The 19,509-nt window shown below is 39.6% G+C and overlaps 1 protein-coding gene across 1 annotated transcript in view; it reads right to left on the bottom strand.

Annotated features, from left to right (window-relative positions):
• The window catches only part of CACUL1 (CDK2 associated cullin domain 1), a 68,770-nt gene extending 50,543 nt beyond the window's left edge, over positions 1 to 18,227 (bottom strand). The window contains exon 1 of the mRNA XM_025994260.2: positions 17,677 to 18,227. Within this exon, the coding sequence (XP_025850045.1) occupies positions 17,677 to 18,043 (367 nt within the window). The 5' untranslated portion in view covers positions 18,044 to 18,227. The remainder of the gene's footprint in view (positions 1 to 17,676) is intronic.
• Between the last annotated feature and the right edge of the window lie 1,282 nt (positions 18,228 to 19,509).

Genomic DNA, 19,509 nt, shown 5'->3' on the forward strand with positions numbered 1-19,509 from the left:
GTTGTGTCTCTCATGAATAAATAAAAATAAAATCTTAAAAAAAAATAATGAACTTCTTTTCAAACAGTTTAAAGAAGATATCATAAACTCAAAAGCCAACAAGGTCCAGGCCAGGAACATAGATGAGTAAAGGAAGCCTCATGTAAAGATAAAAATAAAATGAGCACCTCGAAGAACTGAACGGTGTACTGCCCTCTGGAGAGAGTTAAGTTCAAAATACGTAAATACCCTAGTGGCAGCCTCAAAACATCATACCACAAAACCTAAACCTAGTAACACAGAAGATAAGTTCATGCAGCCTAAAACTTCCTCAGAAAGTTGTTTAATTGACCTTTACTATGATGAAATAAAGTTTAAAACACATGGAACAGCTGAAATCTAAGGTTCAGGGATTTATTAGCAGGTTACTAAGAAACCACTAAAAATATATAATTTATACCATGCGGGAGTAAATATGTTCATACTTTTTTATCTGAGTAATTTATTAAAACTTGACATTTATTACCAATCTCCCTCAAACGACACATACACCCCCCAGAAAAGAAACTTTCTGCTAGAGCCCCAACTCCAAACAGCATCTAGCTTATGATAAGTACTCAATAACATATGTCAATAACATATGTAAATTAATTTAATGAAAGTCAAAATAATGCTTACTATAAAAACAATTGGTGGCCTACCACTAGTCATTCTGAAATTAAAGCTTAAAGTATATTTTATTTCACACAGACTGAAGCAAATCAAGGAAGCTCTCCTATTTCTTTTGAATTTCTCTGTTACTTGTTTATAAAAGGAAAATATATTCAGAAATTATATCAGGTATTATTTTTTTAAGTAACTTTTCTTTTTTTTCTTTATTTTAAAGATTTTGTTTATTCTGTATCTCTCAATACAGAGAGAGAGAGACAGAGACAGAGACATAGGTAGAGGGAGAAGCAGGCTCCATGCAGGGAGCCTGATGTGGGACTTGATCCCGGTACTCCAGGATCATGGCCTGAGCCCAAGGCAGACACCCAACCACTGAGCCACCCAGGCATCCCTATATTATTAATTTACAATTGGTGTACTGCAAAGACCTCTCATAACCTTGTATCAGTGGTTCTTAAAGTGTGAGGATACCCAGAACAGCATCAGTATCCCCTGGAAACGTGTTGTAAATGCCAAAAGCCAGGCCCTAACCCAAAACTACTAAATCAGAAACTTGGGGAGGAATGGGGAGTGACTCACAATACAGAAATCTGTTTACCAAGCCCTCCGGGTGATTCTTACACCTGCTCAAGTTTTGAGAGCCACTGGACAGTCAGGGTCACAGGTGTGTTCTGTTCTCAATTGCCAGCACATGATTAATCTGTTCTGAACAACTTGGAGTCAAATAAAGGTGTAAATGTATCAAAAATTTTAGGGATGCCTGGGTGGCTCAACGGTTGAGTGTCTGCCTTCAATTCAGGGCATGATCCCAGGATCCAGATCTTATCCCTTATCGGGCTTCTTGCATGGAGCCTGCTTCTCCCTCTGCCTATGTCTTGGCCTCTCTGTCTCTCATGAATAAATAAATAAAATCTTAAAAAAAAGGAAAAATGTAAAAGAACAGCTAGGAACTGTTTTCATATCAGATTCCTTAATGTTCTACTCTTCGACATCCCTTTTCTCCCCACCAAGAACACTGCCTTTATTCAGAATTGACTCCTAAAAAATACAGCAAAGGCAATTATGAATTATTAAGCCAAATTTAAGAGGCCAAACTATGTCTCAAATGCAGTGACTTTAGATTAACTGTAATCAATTACAACTAGGTAAGATGAAAGAATGAACCAGGACAAAAAGCTCTGGGTTTCTATTTAACTTTGCCTAGTATTATGTGATCTCAGGAAAAAAAAAAAAAAAGTGATGACTTCTTGTTGCCGCAGTGTGTCCATCCATCTAACAATCTGGTAAGCTTATGTTGTCTAAAACATTACCACCTGGTAGAATGATCTATTCTCTGCAGCACAAGGAGGTGACTGAACTTTCAAGTAATGGACAGAGAGAAGCTGAAGGCCAAGAACAAAGCCAATGAGCAATGGGCAATGAGAGGAAGCCTTTGGGAATGAAGAAAAGGAATAGAGTAAAACAGGAGAATCAGAACAAGGTAGTATATTCCAATACATACACAGAAACTGGAAAAAAAAATCCAATTATTTCTTTCTCTCCAAAGGAAATAACTCGATATTGACAAAAGAGATAGTAATACTTTGGTGTTTCTAAAAGAACTAGCAATTTAAAAAAAAAAAAAAAATAGTAGACAGAACTAGCAATTTAAAAAATAATAGTTAAAAAAAAAACCAGGAATTACCAAATACTTTAAATATCCTTTTCTTTATTAGAAGGAGAAAATAAAAGAAAACCCACCCTACTACTCAGGTATATTTCAATTTGCCAATAAAGGAAGTTAAGTCCTAATGAAGCAACTGTTTCTAAAGCAGGCAAAAAACCTTTTCAAAGTTGCAGATTTCAGGTATTTGTTTAGGAAGTTTCTAAGTCTTAGAGTTTGTGGTTTAAGTCAATAAAATTCAATTAAATACTATGGACAATATAAAATGTCTACTGAGATCATTAAGAAATCATTCCAGGTTAAAATGAAGTTACATTCACATAAACAATAAGATAACACTAATCTTATTCTTATTTCACGTAAGTCCTCATTAACTCATTGTTTACGGGTTCTGTTCTTCCCACTCCATCCTATCCTATCCTCCCCAAACGGAATACATTTTAGTCTACAAAAGGCTTGTTAACATACTAACTATATGAAACGATATCATCTGCTTTGCCTTACTTCAAATAACATGTTTCTATCCTCAAAACACTATAAAAGTTGTATAGGAAATACATTTCATTATTGTTTTTACTGCTTAAAAATCCACACATTTCTCAATTTCACAAAATGTAATGGTACAAACATCCTTCATCACTATCTCAGAAAACCAGCTACAGTGGCCTACAGCAAGACTGACATCTACAGACCTTCAGGAGAGTTACTACACAACATTATTCTACAATTACATCACACCTGAGACCGTGACAGACTTCCTAAAATGAACAGGTTATGATAGTACATATGAAAACATCAAGGGCGGGCAGCCCTGGTGGCTCAGCGGTTTAGCGCCACCTTCAGCCCAGGATGTGATCCTGGAGACCCGGATGGAGTCTCAGCATGAAGCCTGTTTCTCCCTCTCTCTCTCTCTCATTCTGATGAATAAATAAATAAAATCTTAAAAAAAAAAAAAAAAAAAGAAAGAAAGAAAAGAAAACATCAAGGGCTATCATCTATTATAGTTCTAACCCCAAGTAATCCAAAATCTCCTAAATTCATATAGAAAGTATCTGCTCAACTGAATACATACGTGTAAATCATGCTAAGTGCAGGTCTACCATAGTTTTAAAAGTCTGTTGCTTTCTTACAAGATTTAAACAAGTCAATCTCTCGGTGGCGTTAAAACCAGGAAAATTTAACTCTGAAGTAGTAGCAGTAGCACAAGGCAGTGTGTGCTGACGTGGAAACACCAGTAAGCAAGCTAATCTTGCCCTGCAGGATCCTGAGAACTACAGGGCCTGAAGACAGGATACAATGAATGTGGGTTAGAGGCAGAGAATAGGGGGTAGGGAAGGGAGAGGTGAAGACTGGTTGCAAATCTGTAGACAAAACAGTGATAAGAGAAGGATTAATCTGTGCAGAAACTGAAAGATACAAGTCTGGGATTCCCCTTCAGATACATGAAGGGGGGAGGAGGCACATGCACAAGCATATGTGTATGAAGCACAGGGCTGGTGGGTTAAGTAAGAGCCAAAAGTCAACATGAAAAACACTCAACACCTAATTCGGTTCCTCTCGTAAATTCTAGAATATCAGGACCAAGAGAAATGTACTTAACTTCCTGTTCCACTTAAGCTAACCCAACCATTCTCCCAGAATGGAAGATCCTCCCCTAGAGAAAGTAAACAGTGCCAGAGAAGAGACATTCACATAATAATATGTGGCAGTTCCCCAACAAAACAGCAGCTCTGCATCTAACTAGCCAAAAGTGAAGGCCAATACTTATACTTGGTAAGGTCCCTTATAAACACAGAACTACCACAATTAGCCTTTTTCAGTTTTACATATGACTAGAAGGTATGGATCAAGATAATTAAGAAAAATTTTAAGACTTGAAAAAAAAATTTTAAGCCATGAAAAAGAAGCAATCCAAATATTCTTAAAATAAAAATATAGCAGCTGTTAAAAAAAAAAAAACAGAATATCAAGAAATTCTTCTAAAACATTAAGAGAATATAGTGATAATTGATAGAAGTCAAAAACGGGGGATTCCTGGGTGGCTCAGCGGTTTCGCGCCTGCCTTAGGCCCAGGGCGCGATCCTGGATCAAGTCCCGCATCAGGCTTCCAGCATGGAACCTGTTTCTCCCTCTGCCTGTGTCTCTGCCTCTCTCTCTCTCTCTCTCTCTCATAAATAAATAAAAATAAATCTTAAAAAAAAAAGAAGTCAAAAACAGGAAATTCAACATCTAACTACCAGTAATTCTAGAAAAAAATGTAAAGGGAGAAAAATATTGACATATTTTATGAGAAAAGAGCCCAGAAACCTTTTCAAGGGGAAAAAAGGTCACATACAAAAGAACCAAAATTAAAATGGCACTTGAATTCTCCAGTGTAATACTACAAGCTTAAAGTCAATGAAGCAACATTTACAAAATTCTGAGGAAAAGTTATTTTCAGTTAATAATTCTATACTCAAACTGTCAAGAGTGAAGGCAGAATTTTCAGACACAGAAGATGTGAAACTTTATTATATACACACATTTTCTCAGGAAGCTATAAGAACATGTGTTCTACACACACACACACACACACACACACACCCCTACCTATACCCATCCCAGATCTGTATCCTTCCTCTTTCACCCCCAAATTTTGTAGAATCTAGTCCCCAAATATTTCCAAAATCTGAAACATGATCTCTTCCAATGCTTTATTTGTTCAAGTCATCATCTCTTATCTAGACTGCAATTACAACCCCCTAACTCATCTCAAGGCCCCTATTCACTCTGCTTTCTAATCTAAATTAACACAGTAAAACAAATTTTGCCAAGTTAACTCTCTGAATATCCTTCAGTGGCTCCTATCCTACAAAAGAAAATCCTACTTTTAATATTTCATGTCCCTCACTATCTAGACACCATTCTATTTAGATTTAATTTGCACCACTCCGTTCCAAAAATGTCAACTCTGGGTTTTAGGCACAGAATGCCTCCTTTGCAAAGGAAGTCTCTTTGAGCCAATCTCGCCTCCTCAAACTTTTTTTTTTTTTTTAAGATTTGTTTATTTATTTGAGAAAGAGAGAGAGAGAGAGTGTGTGTGTGTGTGTGAGAGAGGGAGAGAGAGAGAGAGAGAGAGCGAGCAGGGAGGGGCAAAGGGAGAAAAAACCCTGCAGACTCCTCACGAAGCTGGATGCAGAGCCTGATCCCACCACCCAGAGATCCTAACAGGAGCTGAAACCAAGAGCCCAATGTCCAAACCACTGTGCAACCCAGAGGACCCTCTCCTGACAAACTTTGATTTTTTTAAAGATTCTTTTTCCTCTACCATGTATTTACATAACTTTACTACAGTGTTTAATTGTAACACATAATTATCTGTCATCTCCCACACTAAACTCTATCTCATCACTAAGGGTGAAAATATTACCCTGCTATACAGAAAATCCTAAATAAGCATTTGTTGAATAAAATGCCATTCAGATGGTCAGCACAAATGCGACTACAAATTATAGATCCATAACTCTATCTATAGAGATTAGCAGCCAAATGACTACACAAGTAGAAAGAAAAATGGAAGGCCAGTTTGTCCTACTAAGACACACTATCAAACAGTAATGGTGTCTAACAGTTTACCATGTGATTACATATGGTCTACACCTTACAGAGCTACAGTTTAAAGGGCAAGTAAGCAGCATTCAATTCCTTTAGGGATTTGGGACTGAGCCTTTTATAAGCATTACAATGCCTTTCTCTTAAAGCTTCACCAATGTCACTTTGTGCAATACATGTCAAAAAAAATGGCAAGACAAGATTCCCAATGAGACCCTGAAATTCAGCCCATCAATCAATATCGTAGTGCCACTTATTGCAGCACAATTCCACTAAGCCGGAAGGCAAGAAGATACCAAATTAACCACCACAGATGCTATAAACAATGCATATTTTAAGACCTGACTGCATTAACTGACATACTGTAAAAGGATCAACCCATCTGGAAACTGGCAGATGTAAAGGGCAGGATTTACCAAAATCAGTTAAGACTTTCACTTAATTCAAAAGCCAACTTTAATACATCTTTTAATCATTATTTTAAAAAAAAACAATAATTTCACTAAATTCAATTTAAAATACTGTGAAGCTTTTGTTCATCTGAGGAAGAGAAACTTTTCATGTACTAGGTTAATAATTTTCCTGAGCCCCTGGCACCAATGCAGGATCCCTCCACCCTCCTTGTCTCTATCCACTCCTTGCCTATCACCCTCATAACCCAGTCCCACATGCATTCCCAACACATCATCACGGGGAACCATTCTATTCTATTTAATACATTTGCAATACGAGCAGATGTAACACATGTTACATCTGAGCAAAAGCTTTAAAAACCATTTAGTGCTTCTGTCCACATTCTTCTGTCTGCCTCTGCCAAGGACAGGACCCAAAAAGGAGCTGATCTAGTGAATGAGGACATGTGAAAAGCCACAGCTAACTGTCAGCCACAAATAAAACATGAGCAAAAAAAAAAATCTGTGTTGTTCCATAAGATTGGGGCAGTGAGGGGTGTTATTATCATAAAAAGCTAACCAATGGAGAATGGAAAGCTGAACTAAATAATTACACTTCTCAAATCAGATTCCACCAGAGACACATTTGAGGGAAATCTGGAAGGCCAAAGTGAGGCAAAGGACGTATTATTGCTGCTGGTGATTCTGGCAAGTAAAGTTAGAGATATGAGAATCTGTGACATCCAAATTCCAAGTTCTGGTGTCTGGTGATCCGCTTCAGGGAGGAGAGAGGCAGCTATGATGACATAAAGATGGTAGTGGCACAGCAGCGGTGGGAGCCTGCCCTCAGCTGAGGTGCAGAGGTCCCACTGACTCCTACACCTCCAACCTTTTTAACAATTTTGAAAGGACCTGATTTCCAGTATTAAGTCTCTTCTTGGTTTGGATATCAAGAGTGATTTCTTGCACTGAACTATAATCGATGAACTACTGGAGTAGTGACAGGACACATTCTCAAAAGCCAGGAAGCTGGCTTTGGTTTTCCAATCTAGTTGGATTTAAAGGCAATGATGACAGTGCCAACATCAGATAACATAATGCAATAGTACATGGCAGGCAGCAGCAAAGAGTTATTCAAATTGTCACCTGTACATACCCAGAATAAAGTTCTTCTTGAGGAAATAACATGGCAGACTATTCTGGCAGTTACGATGGAAATGAGAAAGACTGTGAAGTGGACTGATTCTGTTAACAGGTGAAAACTTTAAGAAAATGATTAGCTCAATGAACAAAGACCAAAAGAGCATTACCACAGAAAAATAAAGCCTTACACAAATCTCTTAAGTGAAAGGGTAATGACTGTGGAACAGCAGCATCTTGAGACCTGAAACGGGACCAGTTTGGTGGAATCTGATCAATCTGGGAACCCTGACCTCACAAAAGTCATTGTGCTTTCCCTAAGCCCCCCTCCTCCACAACATGAGACTAATCTTTACCCAACTAAGACTGTCATGACAATACCTGAAACCTACATGGGAATGCAGATCTTCTTCATGCCTTCCCTGCAAGCAGCTCACTGCCCCTAAGCATCCAATTAAGTCAGATTCCCCAGGAGAACAAGTACCAAATTTAAACCAACAGGAGTCAGCTTACATTCCAAAAAAACTAGACTTCGGAAAACTTCAAGATGGCCAAAGACTTAAAAAAAATAAAAATAAAATAAAAAAAAAAGACTTCCAAAGACTTTAATACCTTATGTTGACAGCAACTTAGAGAACTGCATGTGGGATCAGATTCTAGAGTTACCAAGTAAGAAAGAAAACAACTTCAGATAAGATTTAAGTTATCAAAAGGAATACACTTACCAAAGATTATTTATTGTACTACCTCAAGCAACTAGATATGATTATAACAGTTTGCTCACTTAACTGACTTGAAATCTGGGCTCAATGACAGCTTACATTAAAAAACAGCTGGAACTCCTGCTGAATAAAAGCAGGATTAACAGAGCAAATTAGATACCTAGGAAGACAGAGCAATGGAAACTATCTGAACTGAGGCATGAGGCCAGGGACTGAAAAAGGTAATGAACAGAACCTTACTGACTTCGGGTACAGTAACAACTAGTCTAACATATGTGTAAGGGGTGAATGATTTTTAAAAAAAATTTTTTTCATTATATATAATTATAATTAATATGTAATTAATTATATATATAATTTATGTTCCAAATTTGACAAACTCTAAAACCTTACAAATCCAAGCAGCTCAATGAACAATAAAAAGAATAAACATCAAGAAAACCCTAACCCAAGGAACCTAACAATTAAGTTGCTGAAAATTTAAGCCATAAATGAAAATCCTAAGAGCAGTCAGAAAAAAAGGACAAGTTGGAGAGAGGAACAAAGATAAGATTACACAGGCATTTCTTAGAGAAACAAGGCAGGCCAGAAGACAATGGAAAAACATCTTGAAAGTGTTGAAAAACAAAAACAAAAACAAAGATTGTCCATCTAGAATTCTATATCCAGCAAAAATATCCTTAGTAAATGAAAGTAAAATAGTTTTGCAAAGAAAAGCTGAACAAATTCAAGGCCAAAAGAACTGTGCTATAAGAAATATTAATATAAGTTCTCAAAGTAGAAGAAAAGCGGTGGAAACTTGCGTCAAAACAAAGGAATAAAAAGAGTGACAGAGTATCTGACTAAACAAAAAAGAATTATTTTCCAGTTTTTTATTATTTAAGACATATTTCATATATGATGATTCCATTCATCTGAGATGTCCAGAACGGGTGTATCCATAGACAGAAAGTTGGTGGATGCCAGAGGCTTGGGGAGGGAGGAAAAGAGAAGTAACCGCTAAACAAGTACCAGATATTATTTGATGGCAATAAAAATGTTTTGGAACCAGGGACGCCTGGATGGCTCAGTGGCTGAGCATCTGCCTTTGGCTCAGGGCATGATCCCAGGGTCCTGGGATTGAGTCCCACAGCAGGCTCCCTGCAGGTAGCCTGCTTTTCCCTCTGCCTGTCTCTCTGTGTCTCTCATGAATAAATAAATATTTTTTTAAATTGTTTTGGAACCAGATAAAGGGATGACTGCAAAACAGTGTAAATGTACTAGATGCCACTGAATGGGTCACTTTAAAAAGCTTCATTCATTTTATGCTACATGAATTTCACCTCAATTTTTTTAAAAGATACATGGATGTTTTAAGCAAAGTTAATAACTGTATATTTGATGCATGCTTTATGTAGATGATCATGGCAATGGCAATACAGAATAAAGGATGGGAGGGAGAAATGAAGTATATTGATACAATATTGTTACATTATACGTGAAGTGGTCTGATATTTGAAGGTATATTATATGTTTATTCATATTATAAATACTAAAATAAGCACTTAAAAAAGGCAAAGAAAAGCATGATAATAAGCCAAACTGAACACAAACATTAATCATAAAAAATAAGCAAAAAGACAGGAAAAGAAAATATGAAAAACAAAAGAACAGAGGGAACAAAGAAATCAAAAGACGTGGCTTTAAACACTACCATATTAATTACATTACATATAAATGGTCTAAATGCTCCAATTAAAAGGCAGAGAGGCTGGGGCACCTGGGTGGTTTAGCTGATTAAGCATCTAACTCTTGATTTCAGCTCAGGTCATGATCTAAGAGTCCTGGGATCAAACACCACATCAGGCTCCATACTCGGTGGGAAGCCAGCTTGAGATTTTCTCTCTCCCTCTGCCTCTGTCCCTCTCCTGACTTGCACTTTCTCTCAAAACACATGAGACCTTTTTTTTTAAAGAAGACAGAGGTTGTCATACTAGATTTAAAAAAGCAAAACAAAACCATATGCTACATACAAGAAATGCACCTTAAATACACAGGTTAAAATAAAATAGGAAAAGACATATTGTGTAAATGATCCTAAAAAAATAAAATAACTGGCATGGCTATCAAAAAAAAAAAAAAAAGCAGCCTTCACAGTAAGGAATATTACAAAAGATAAAGACAGATATTCTATAATGATCAAACAACCATTCAATTAAGAAGACTGAACAATAATAAATATGATACACCAAAGAACAGATTAATGGAATTTAAACCCATACATATATGGTCTGATTTTTCAACAAAGTAACTCAGGAAAGGATAATCTTTTTAATAAATGGTGCTGAAACTGGATATCCATACCAAAAAAAGAAAAAAAGAACTTCAATCCTTATCTCATATGACATACCAGGTATCAACTCATAATTTAGATCACAGATCTAAACATAAAAGCTAAAATCATAAAATTTCTAAAATAAAATACAGGGAAAAAAATCTCCCTGTGAGGTAAACAAGTATTTCTTAGGATAAAAAAAGTACAACCATAGAAGAAAAATTGATGTCGGACTTCATCAAAACTTAAAGCTTCTGTTCTTCACAGACTGTTGTCAAGAATAAAAAGACAAGGGATGCTTGGGTGGCTCAGCAGTTGTGCATCTGCCTTTGGCTCAGGTCATGATTCTAGGGTCCTGGGATCAAGTCCCGAATCAGGTTCCCCAAAGGGAGCCTGCTTCTCCCTCTGCCTGTATCTCTGCCTCACTCTGTCTATCTCATGTATAAATAAGCAAAAATTTTTTAAAAAGAAAAAAAAGAAAAGCCAGAGATAACATTCTCAATACATATTATCTCACAAAAATATGTATCCAAAATTAATGATGAATTATTGCAATAAAACAACCCAAGAAAAACTTAAAGAGATTCCCAAACAAAATTACATTCAAGGGCAATAAGCACATGAAAAAGCCAATGGCACGTATAAAAGAGAAATGCAAAACAAAACCACGAGATATTACTATTCTCCCTCTAAAAAGACTAAAATTAAAATAAACAATGCTTACAATACCAAGGATGTGAAATGTACCCAATATAAATAAGTATGTGGAGCAACTGGAACTTTTACACATTACCTATTTTTTTTAAGATTTTTTTTTTATTTGACAGAGAGAGAAAGAGCAAGTAAGCAGCTTCTCATAAAGTTAAATACACAGCTAATACCAAGCAATTCGACTTACAGGTATTTGTATAAAAACATAGGTCTACACCAAACCTACATGATGGTTCATAACAGCTTTATTCATAATGACCCAAATTGGAGAAATACAAATGATCACCAGCATATGAACAGATCAACGATTTGTGTTATACCCCTGCCAAAACAGAACTTAGTCCTAAAAAGAAGTAACATGCAAGAATGTTTATGAATCTCAAAAACAGGGTGAAGGAAACTAGCCAAGCATAAAATAATATAGATTGTAAGATACCATTTATAAGAAAACTCAGTAACAGAAAGCAGAAGGGTAGGGGCAGGAGTACTGAAAGTAAAGAGCATAAAAAGGATTTTAGTGATGAAAATGATCTATTGGTTGTTTTAGTGGTTACCGTTGGAGAGATAGTCTTCCTTGGGCTTCTTGCACCCCTGTATGTCTTCCTGAGTGTGCTAAGATTGCAAAGCCCAGACCAACTGCTCTTGAACTTGACTCATTCTATAGCTGGTAACCTTGAAAGATGAGGCAATGTCTTCCCCTGAACAAAGAGCAAGATCGCTTACTGCTTTCTATAAAAGCAGTGGATTCCCCAAGTTCAATATTCTTCAGCTGCAACACAAACCCAATGAGGGAGCATCCACCTTGGCCATACTGTATTGCCTCTGGGAGATTTGGGGGCAGAGGAACCTATGCAAATATGCAGATTTTCACACTATTTGCTGGCCATGAATAACATATTTCTTTCTCTGGTTCAAAAGTCTCCTGGCCAAAAAAAAAAAAAAAAGTCTCCTGGCTTATTCCAGCATTCAGTAGTAACAGTAACAGGCTAGCTTTTAGCTTGTTTATATCCTAGATAAAATTTTATGCCTCAAATGAGTACAATTTATTGGATGTAAATGGACAAAGGAAAAAAGGTGTATAAGAAAGAGGAAATGGACAAAGGAAAAAGGAGGAAGTGAAGGAGAATGAGGAAGAGGAAAGAAGAGGTTGGAACACCAGATATTCCTCAGTATGTAGAATGAATCAATCCAGACTTACAAAGACAATAATGTGTATTTTTATCATATTCAACACACACGTACACACACACACGCTTAAATGTCCTCCAAGAAGACCCTTCATCAATTAATAAATATACTGGTGAAGGATGTAGTGAAAACTGCTGTGGTGGCTGTCCTTTGTAGTTCTAGGTTATAGATGGGCAATAGTGCCATTAAAAGGGCTCCCTGATTTCAACAGGATAGTGGGATTCCCAGAGTGACAAAGAATAAGTAGAAGCACTTAATCCTGAGATTTATAAAATAGGCATGGTTATAATAGGCAAGAGGACCAAAACTGTAATCAGAATGGTTTGGATCTCTGGTGATAGCTAACCATGGTGATCTAAAGAAAAACACATGGGCAATATTCTTGATGGTAAGGTACCACCTGATGAGAAGAAAAAAAGAAAAGAAAACCAAAAAACTCGGGATGCCCAGGTAGCTCTGTGGTTGAGCATCTGCCTTTGGCTCTGGGCATAATCCCAGGGTTCTGGGATGGAGTCCCACAGCAGGCTCCCCGCAAGTAGCCTGCTTCTCCCTCTGTCTATGTCTTTGCCTCTCTCTCTGTCTCATGAATAAATAAAATCTTAAAAAAAAAAAAAAAAACCCTAGATATATCAAACTGAGGCCTGACTTAAGTGGCTACAATGTAAGAATTATAGCATGCCACCTAATATACAGGCTGAGTTTGTTCAAAGACACAGAGCCCTTGGAGAAAAGGAGACAATAGGTTCCACCAAGGAAGGACCCTACAAAATTTGCATAAAGGAGCATACTTGAAGTCTTCCTCCTAGAGGAATGGAGGTTCCAATAGAATATGGAAGTTTTCATCAAGGAGACAGTGCATGTGGGAAACAAAATCACTTGGGCTTTTTAGGAGTTACTCAACACTGGCTCTAAGCCCAAACTAACTCTTAGGGACCAGATCGTCACTGTGGTAAACCAGTCAGATCAGAAGCTGTGATGTCATATCGAGAAAGACTGTTTTGGCTTCAATCCATCTTACAGTAGGCCCAGTGAATCCATGGACCCACCCTATAATTTCCCCAGTCCTTGAACACACAGTTAAAGGCTCCCTAAACTATGGAGTAAGGGTTATCATCAGTGTCAGAAGGGCCAAGTAAAATCCCCTAGCTGCGCCGCTTCCTAACAAAATAATAAACCCAAAGCAAAAGTACATCTCTGAAACTGGAGAGGACAATATCAACTTAAAAGATTTAAAAATAGATGGTGGGATGGGGATTGTCTGAACCTTGTTTCACTAACCTACTGAGCCAGTGCAGAGGACATGGATCTTAGAGAACGACTGTGGATTACAGTAAACCAAATGAAGTGGTGACTCCAATCGTAGTAGTTCCAGATATGGTCTCTACTAGGACAAATAAACACAATCCCTGGCACCTAGTTTGCATCCATCAAGCTAAAAAAATGCTTTCTTTTTACCTATTCCAAAAACAGACCACCAGAAGCTGTTTTCATCCTACAATCCAGAAATTCACTTTGACTGTCATAGCTCAGGGCTTCAACACTCCAGCTTTCATTATTTGGTCCACAGAGACTGTGGGCATCTCGACACCTCACAGAGCCACTACATTGTTAGTTCAGCCAGCAAATCCTGTATCCCCACCCACACTTGGTGCCATCCAGCTCTCTACTCTTTGCCAACCTAACAGGTAGGAAGGCACTATTACTCGTTTAATTTGCAGGTCTCTGATTACTTAATAATTCCAAACATCTTTCTATGCATGTTAACATTTGCTATTCTGTAACCTACTTATTAATACCCTTTGCCTATTTTCCTACAGAAGTTGCTGCCCTCTTTTTAGTGATGTGTACTTCCCTGTCTGGTCTACATATTAACTCCTTATCGAGTTTGGGCACTGCAAATACCTTCTCTCATTCTTTCTTGTCTTTCACTGAGTGAAAAATCTTTAATTTGTATATAATCAGTCATTATTTTTTTACCTTTATAAATTTTTGAAGTTTTAAGAGTCCTCCTAAGAAGTCCTCCAAAGAGCCTCTTCAACAATGTCTCCCATTAATTTTATAATTTCTCTCACGTTTAAAATTTATCCATAACCAATCCTGTCTGTAGTGTAAGATTTTTTTCCCTCCATATAGTGAGCCACTCTTCCTAACATGACTCCTTTCTCCAATGATTTATGCTACCCTTAAGTTCCTGAACACATATGGTAAGGCTCTGCTAATTTGTTCTCCAAGTCTATTTTTTCTGTTCATACGCTTGCACTACAGTTTTTATTACCACAGCCTTCAAACAGTATCTTAATTTCTGATAAGGCAAGCCCCACCAAAACAAATCTTTAGGATTGCTTTAGCTCTTCACAAACTTTATTCCATCTGCCATACGGATTTCAGATTTAGGTTACAAACCAGTTTAGACACACCAACTGAAATTTTGATGGCAGTGTTAATCGAACTTTACAGATTAAAATGAAGAAAACTGACCCTCATAATATCTCAAAACATGGGAAGTTTTTCCTTACTTAGATCCTCTTCTAGTTCCTTATTAAAGTTGTTAAAATTTTCTTCTTAAAGTTCTTATGTACTCTTGTGTTAATTCCTAGACACTTTATAATTTTGATGCTTTTATTGTATACAATATTTACTTCTGACTACCTTTACTAGTTGGTTATTGCTAGTGTAGTGAATGCTACAAATTTTTGTAGTTTGACTTTCAATCCAGTAACCCTGCTAAACTCTTACTAGTTCTAATAGTTTCTCTGAATTCTAATGGTCCTTCTAGTTAAGTACTAAAATTCACAAATAGGGGATCCCTGGGTGGCTCAGCGGTTTGGCGCCTGCCTTTGGCGGAGGGCATGATCCTGGAGTCCTGGGATCAAGTCCCGCGTCGGGCTCCCGGCATGAAGCCTGCTTCTCCCTCCTCCTGTGTCTCTGCCTCTCTCCCTCTCTCTCCCTCTCTCTCTGTCTACCATGAATAAATAAATAAATAAACCTTTGAAAAAATAAAATAAAATAAAATTCACAAATAATGAGTTTTTATGCTTCCCTTCCTATCCTTCTATTTATTTTTCCCCTTTGTAGTGGTAGCTAGGCGTTTTCTAACCATGTTAAACAATAATAGTGAGAGAGGACATCCTTGTTGTTACTGATCTCAAAATGAATGTTATCTATATAATTTCTCCATTAAGTATTATTATTTGCTACAGATTTTTGGTAATGACCTTGATCTATTTATCTCATATTCCAAGCTTGCTAAGAGTTTTTATCATATACAGTTGTTGAATCTTATCTAATGTTTTTATGATATCCATGATTTTTCTCAAGTTTAATAATGAGATACAATAACAGTAAAGAGATGCTCATATCTACGTTCTTAAAACTCCACGGATCGTGATTCCTTTAACATACTGTTAAACATGACATATGGTTTTCATATCTATGCTAATAACTGAAGCAGATCTATAATTTTCTCATATTGTCCTTACCTAGTTGTAAAATCAAGATTTCGCTAACCTTGTAAACTGAGCTAGGCATCTTTTTATTTCCCTATTTCCTAGAAGGACTTGTAAAAAAAAATTGTTACTTAACATTCAATGCAACTCGCTGACCTCTGTCCAGTTTTTGAAAGGGGAGGTCTTTACCATTTCAGTTTGCTAAATATTTATTAGTTCAAGCTATCCACTCCTTCTGATACCAACTTTCAGCTTGTATTTTTCTAAGAATTTACGCTTTTCATCTAGGCTCTCACATTTATTAACCTATAGGAGTTCATTAAGTTTTTTTGAAAAATTCTCACGCTCGTAGTTATTCCCCATTTTTTATATTTGCGTCTTCTTTTCTTGATCCATCTTATCAGAAGTCTATCTAGCTTATTAATCTTCAAAGAACAATCCTTTGGTTTAGCAAATTTTTCTTTTGTTCCTAATTTCATTGGTTTCTGCTCTCAACTTGGTGTTTTCTGAACTCTTTAACTGAACCCTTTAAGCACTAAAACAAGCTTCCGTCAGCATTTAGATAAGTCACCAGGCCACTTAAGGCCTGGTTTCACTTATATAGACTTCAATACACAAACTATGTATTATTCTCACATATGCATATATGCATAATACAAAAAAAAAATCCTATCCAAATCTTACCAACCATACGTCCACACAAATGTCTTTGACCAAAGCTTTATCCTGAAGGCAAATAAATTAGGTTATGTGCTGTTCCCACCAAAAAAACTAAAAGTGTAAAGCTGTAATTTTATATCTTAATCAAGGCAGATATTTTCTCTGCACAGCTAATTGGACAATCACTGGTACCGCTTGATAAAATTAGTAACTAGAAATGAAATCTCCAGTTGCTTTACCAGATGCCATTCAAAACCTGCAGTTATTAATAGGAGAGTAAAAATCTGGCTGCCATGGTCACTTTTCACCACTACCAGCACCTCCAGAAAACCCACTCAAAGCAAAAAAAAAAAAAAAAAGCACTTTTTCCCCCTAGCTATAGAAGCCTACCTCTTAGGGACAGTTTCGGATTACAAATACAAAACAAGATTTTGGTCTTCAATCTTCCTGCTGGCAATTGAAGAGCTAAAACAGCTCACTAACATAAAGTTCAACCCTCAACGTGATCTTGGACTTGGGACACACGCTGAAAATGGCTTTTTCTTAGGAGTGTAGGCTTTCAAGACTGATTTTATACGTTATTGGCTTCAAAACGGATGTCGCTCCCAACCACCCCGGTGTGTCCCCCTCACCCCCAAGAAGCACCTCCTACATTTTTTCCCCTATCAGGACACAGAAGGGGCACACCGAAGAAGGAAAAAGAACGAGGTGTAGACATCGCTCAGGTCTCCGATTCCTGAGTTGTTTAACGCAGACTGGCTAAAAGCCCAAGAATAATTGCCAGATTTCTCTCCGGCTACCAAAAAAAAAAAAAAAAAAAAAAGGACTCTTGCTAACGAAGCTCAGAGGGCCTGGTTTTCCCCCTTAACGTTCAGGGCGAAACTTTTAAGGGGGAAACGGAGAAGAAAAGAGCTCCTTAATGTTGGCGAGCTCGCCAGCTGTGCTAAGGATCGCATCTGCGGGAGAACTTGGGGCTGCGTGCGCACCAGGCCGCCTCTAGGCCAGGTAACACGAGGAGCCAGGGCCGCTCCGGCGCTGGCCGCAGACACCCAGGGCGGCGGGGGGGGGCGGGGGGGGAGGGGAAGGGAGGGGAGACCCAGGCCTGAAACAAAGGAAGCAGGAGGGCTGGCCGACAAGGGTGGGTTCGGCGTCCGGGCGGGGAGGAGAAAAGCCAAGGCTGCTGGGGAGAGGCTGGACTCACAGAACTTGGAGGTGGAGGTGTTGATGTTGATGGTGGAGCTGGGCGTGGGGGCGGGGGCCGCCTTGGCCACGGCGGCGGCCGTGTCGCAGCTCTTCAACATCATGATCACCCCGTTGGCCTCGGGCGGGGGCGGCGGCCCCATCGAGAGCCCCTCCTTGGGGCCTTTCCTGTCCACCGAGGCCGCGGGCACCGCCAGCAGCGGCCCCCCCGGCGGCTCGCGCGCGGGGGCCGAGATGGACGAGGGGGGCGGCGGGGGCGGCGGGGGCTGCCGGAAGCCGTCCACCGCGGCCTCCCAGTTGTTGTGGTTCTGGTCGTCCATCATCGCCACGTAGCTGCCCCACTCCTCCTCTTCCATGCTTTCCTCCATCCTGCAGGCCCCCAGCACCCGCCCGCCTCACAGGCACCTGCCGCCCGTCGCAACCCCGGGCCAGGGGGCACCGCGGCCTCCGCGAGCTCACATCGCCGGCGGCCGGCGCGGGCGCGGCGGGGCAGGCAGCGGCGCGCCGGGGCTCCCCGCGTCCGCCGGGCCGACTCTAGAGAGACACGGCTGACGGCGGTGGGCGCTCCCGGGCTCTAGCCTGGGAGAGGCAGCCGTAAAGCGCAGCGCCCCTCACGACATTTTGCAGCAACGTCCAACAGGCAGTTGGAAAGGGCAGCTGGGGGCGCGGCCAGGAGGGCACGTGGTGCGAGGACCGAGCCAGGAGAAAGCAGAAAAGGGGCAGGAGCTTGTGAGTCACCCCCACGCAAAAGGGCAGAGGTTTGGCCCGCCTCGGCTGGCCCCGCGCTGAGAGGGGAGGGGCCCCGGGTCTGGAGGCGCCGACGTCGATCCCCCACCCCCGTCCGCCCCCCTCCCTCCCAGGCCGGACCCACGTGACAAGAGAGTGCGCACGCGCGTCCTCTGTCCGGTTGCCAGGACGACCGGAGCCTGGTCGGCTGCTGAAGATGCGCCCCAAACCCGCTGGCGTTCGCGGCGGCGCAGGCCCCCGTGTCGGTGGGGTTTTTCTTAACGCCCGCGGGATTTACCGGGTCTTCGCACACCACATGTGCGAAGGCTCTCGCCGGCCGGGCCTTTGGTTGGCGACGGGGCCCCCAGAGGCCTGGGTCCGCACATGACAAATGGGAGGGATGCTCTGGGTGGCCCTTGATGCTCTCCTCGTGGGCTTCAGCCCACACTACCGAAACTCTCAAAACCAAGAATAAAAACCGAAACATAGCAAGGTGACTAAAAAAAAAAAAAAAAAAAGGCGTTTGAGCTATTTGTGGATTTTTTTTTTTTAAGTTCCTTAACTTCTCCATACACTGAGGCCAGGAATTTTGAATTTTTAAATGCCAAGCTTCACACAGTGTTCAACAAATGTGACTACAAATTTGAGATTACGTATGAGAGTCCTGAGGGGCAAAAAAGGAGAGGTTATGTAACTAGAATTTCTTGAATTTCTCTGCATTCCCGAACTACAGCAATAGCAGTATATTATATGAGGTTAAACGTTATTATAATTGTTTATTGTGGAGCTCGTCCTGGCTACTGGCTGGTAAAGTTGTCAGAAAAGCCTGTTGTTACATTTTTCTCTAGCAGGTGATGAATCTGTATTTCCACAGATGTGTAATGAGTGTGAAGAATCACTTCAGCCACTGAGAAATCATGGTCTCGGATGTATTTCAATGTCCACATTTATTTCGGCTTCTCTGCATATGTTTTCCCACTATATTCTGTGCTATACTTAGTGGATCTGTTTACCAATCACTTAATGATGATTTAATTTTAGACAGTGCTTCCCACATACTAATGGCACATATTTTTTTGAAGCAGTGTCTGTTTTTAATTCCCTGAGC

Source organism: Vulpes vulpes, chromosome 15 (genome assembly GCF_048418805.1).
Source record: "Vulpes vulpes isolate BD-2025 chromosome 15, VulVul3, whole genome shotgun sequence".
NCBI lineage: Eukaryota > Metazoa > Chordata > Mammalia > Carnivora > Canidae > Vulpes > Vulpes vulpes.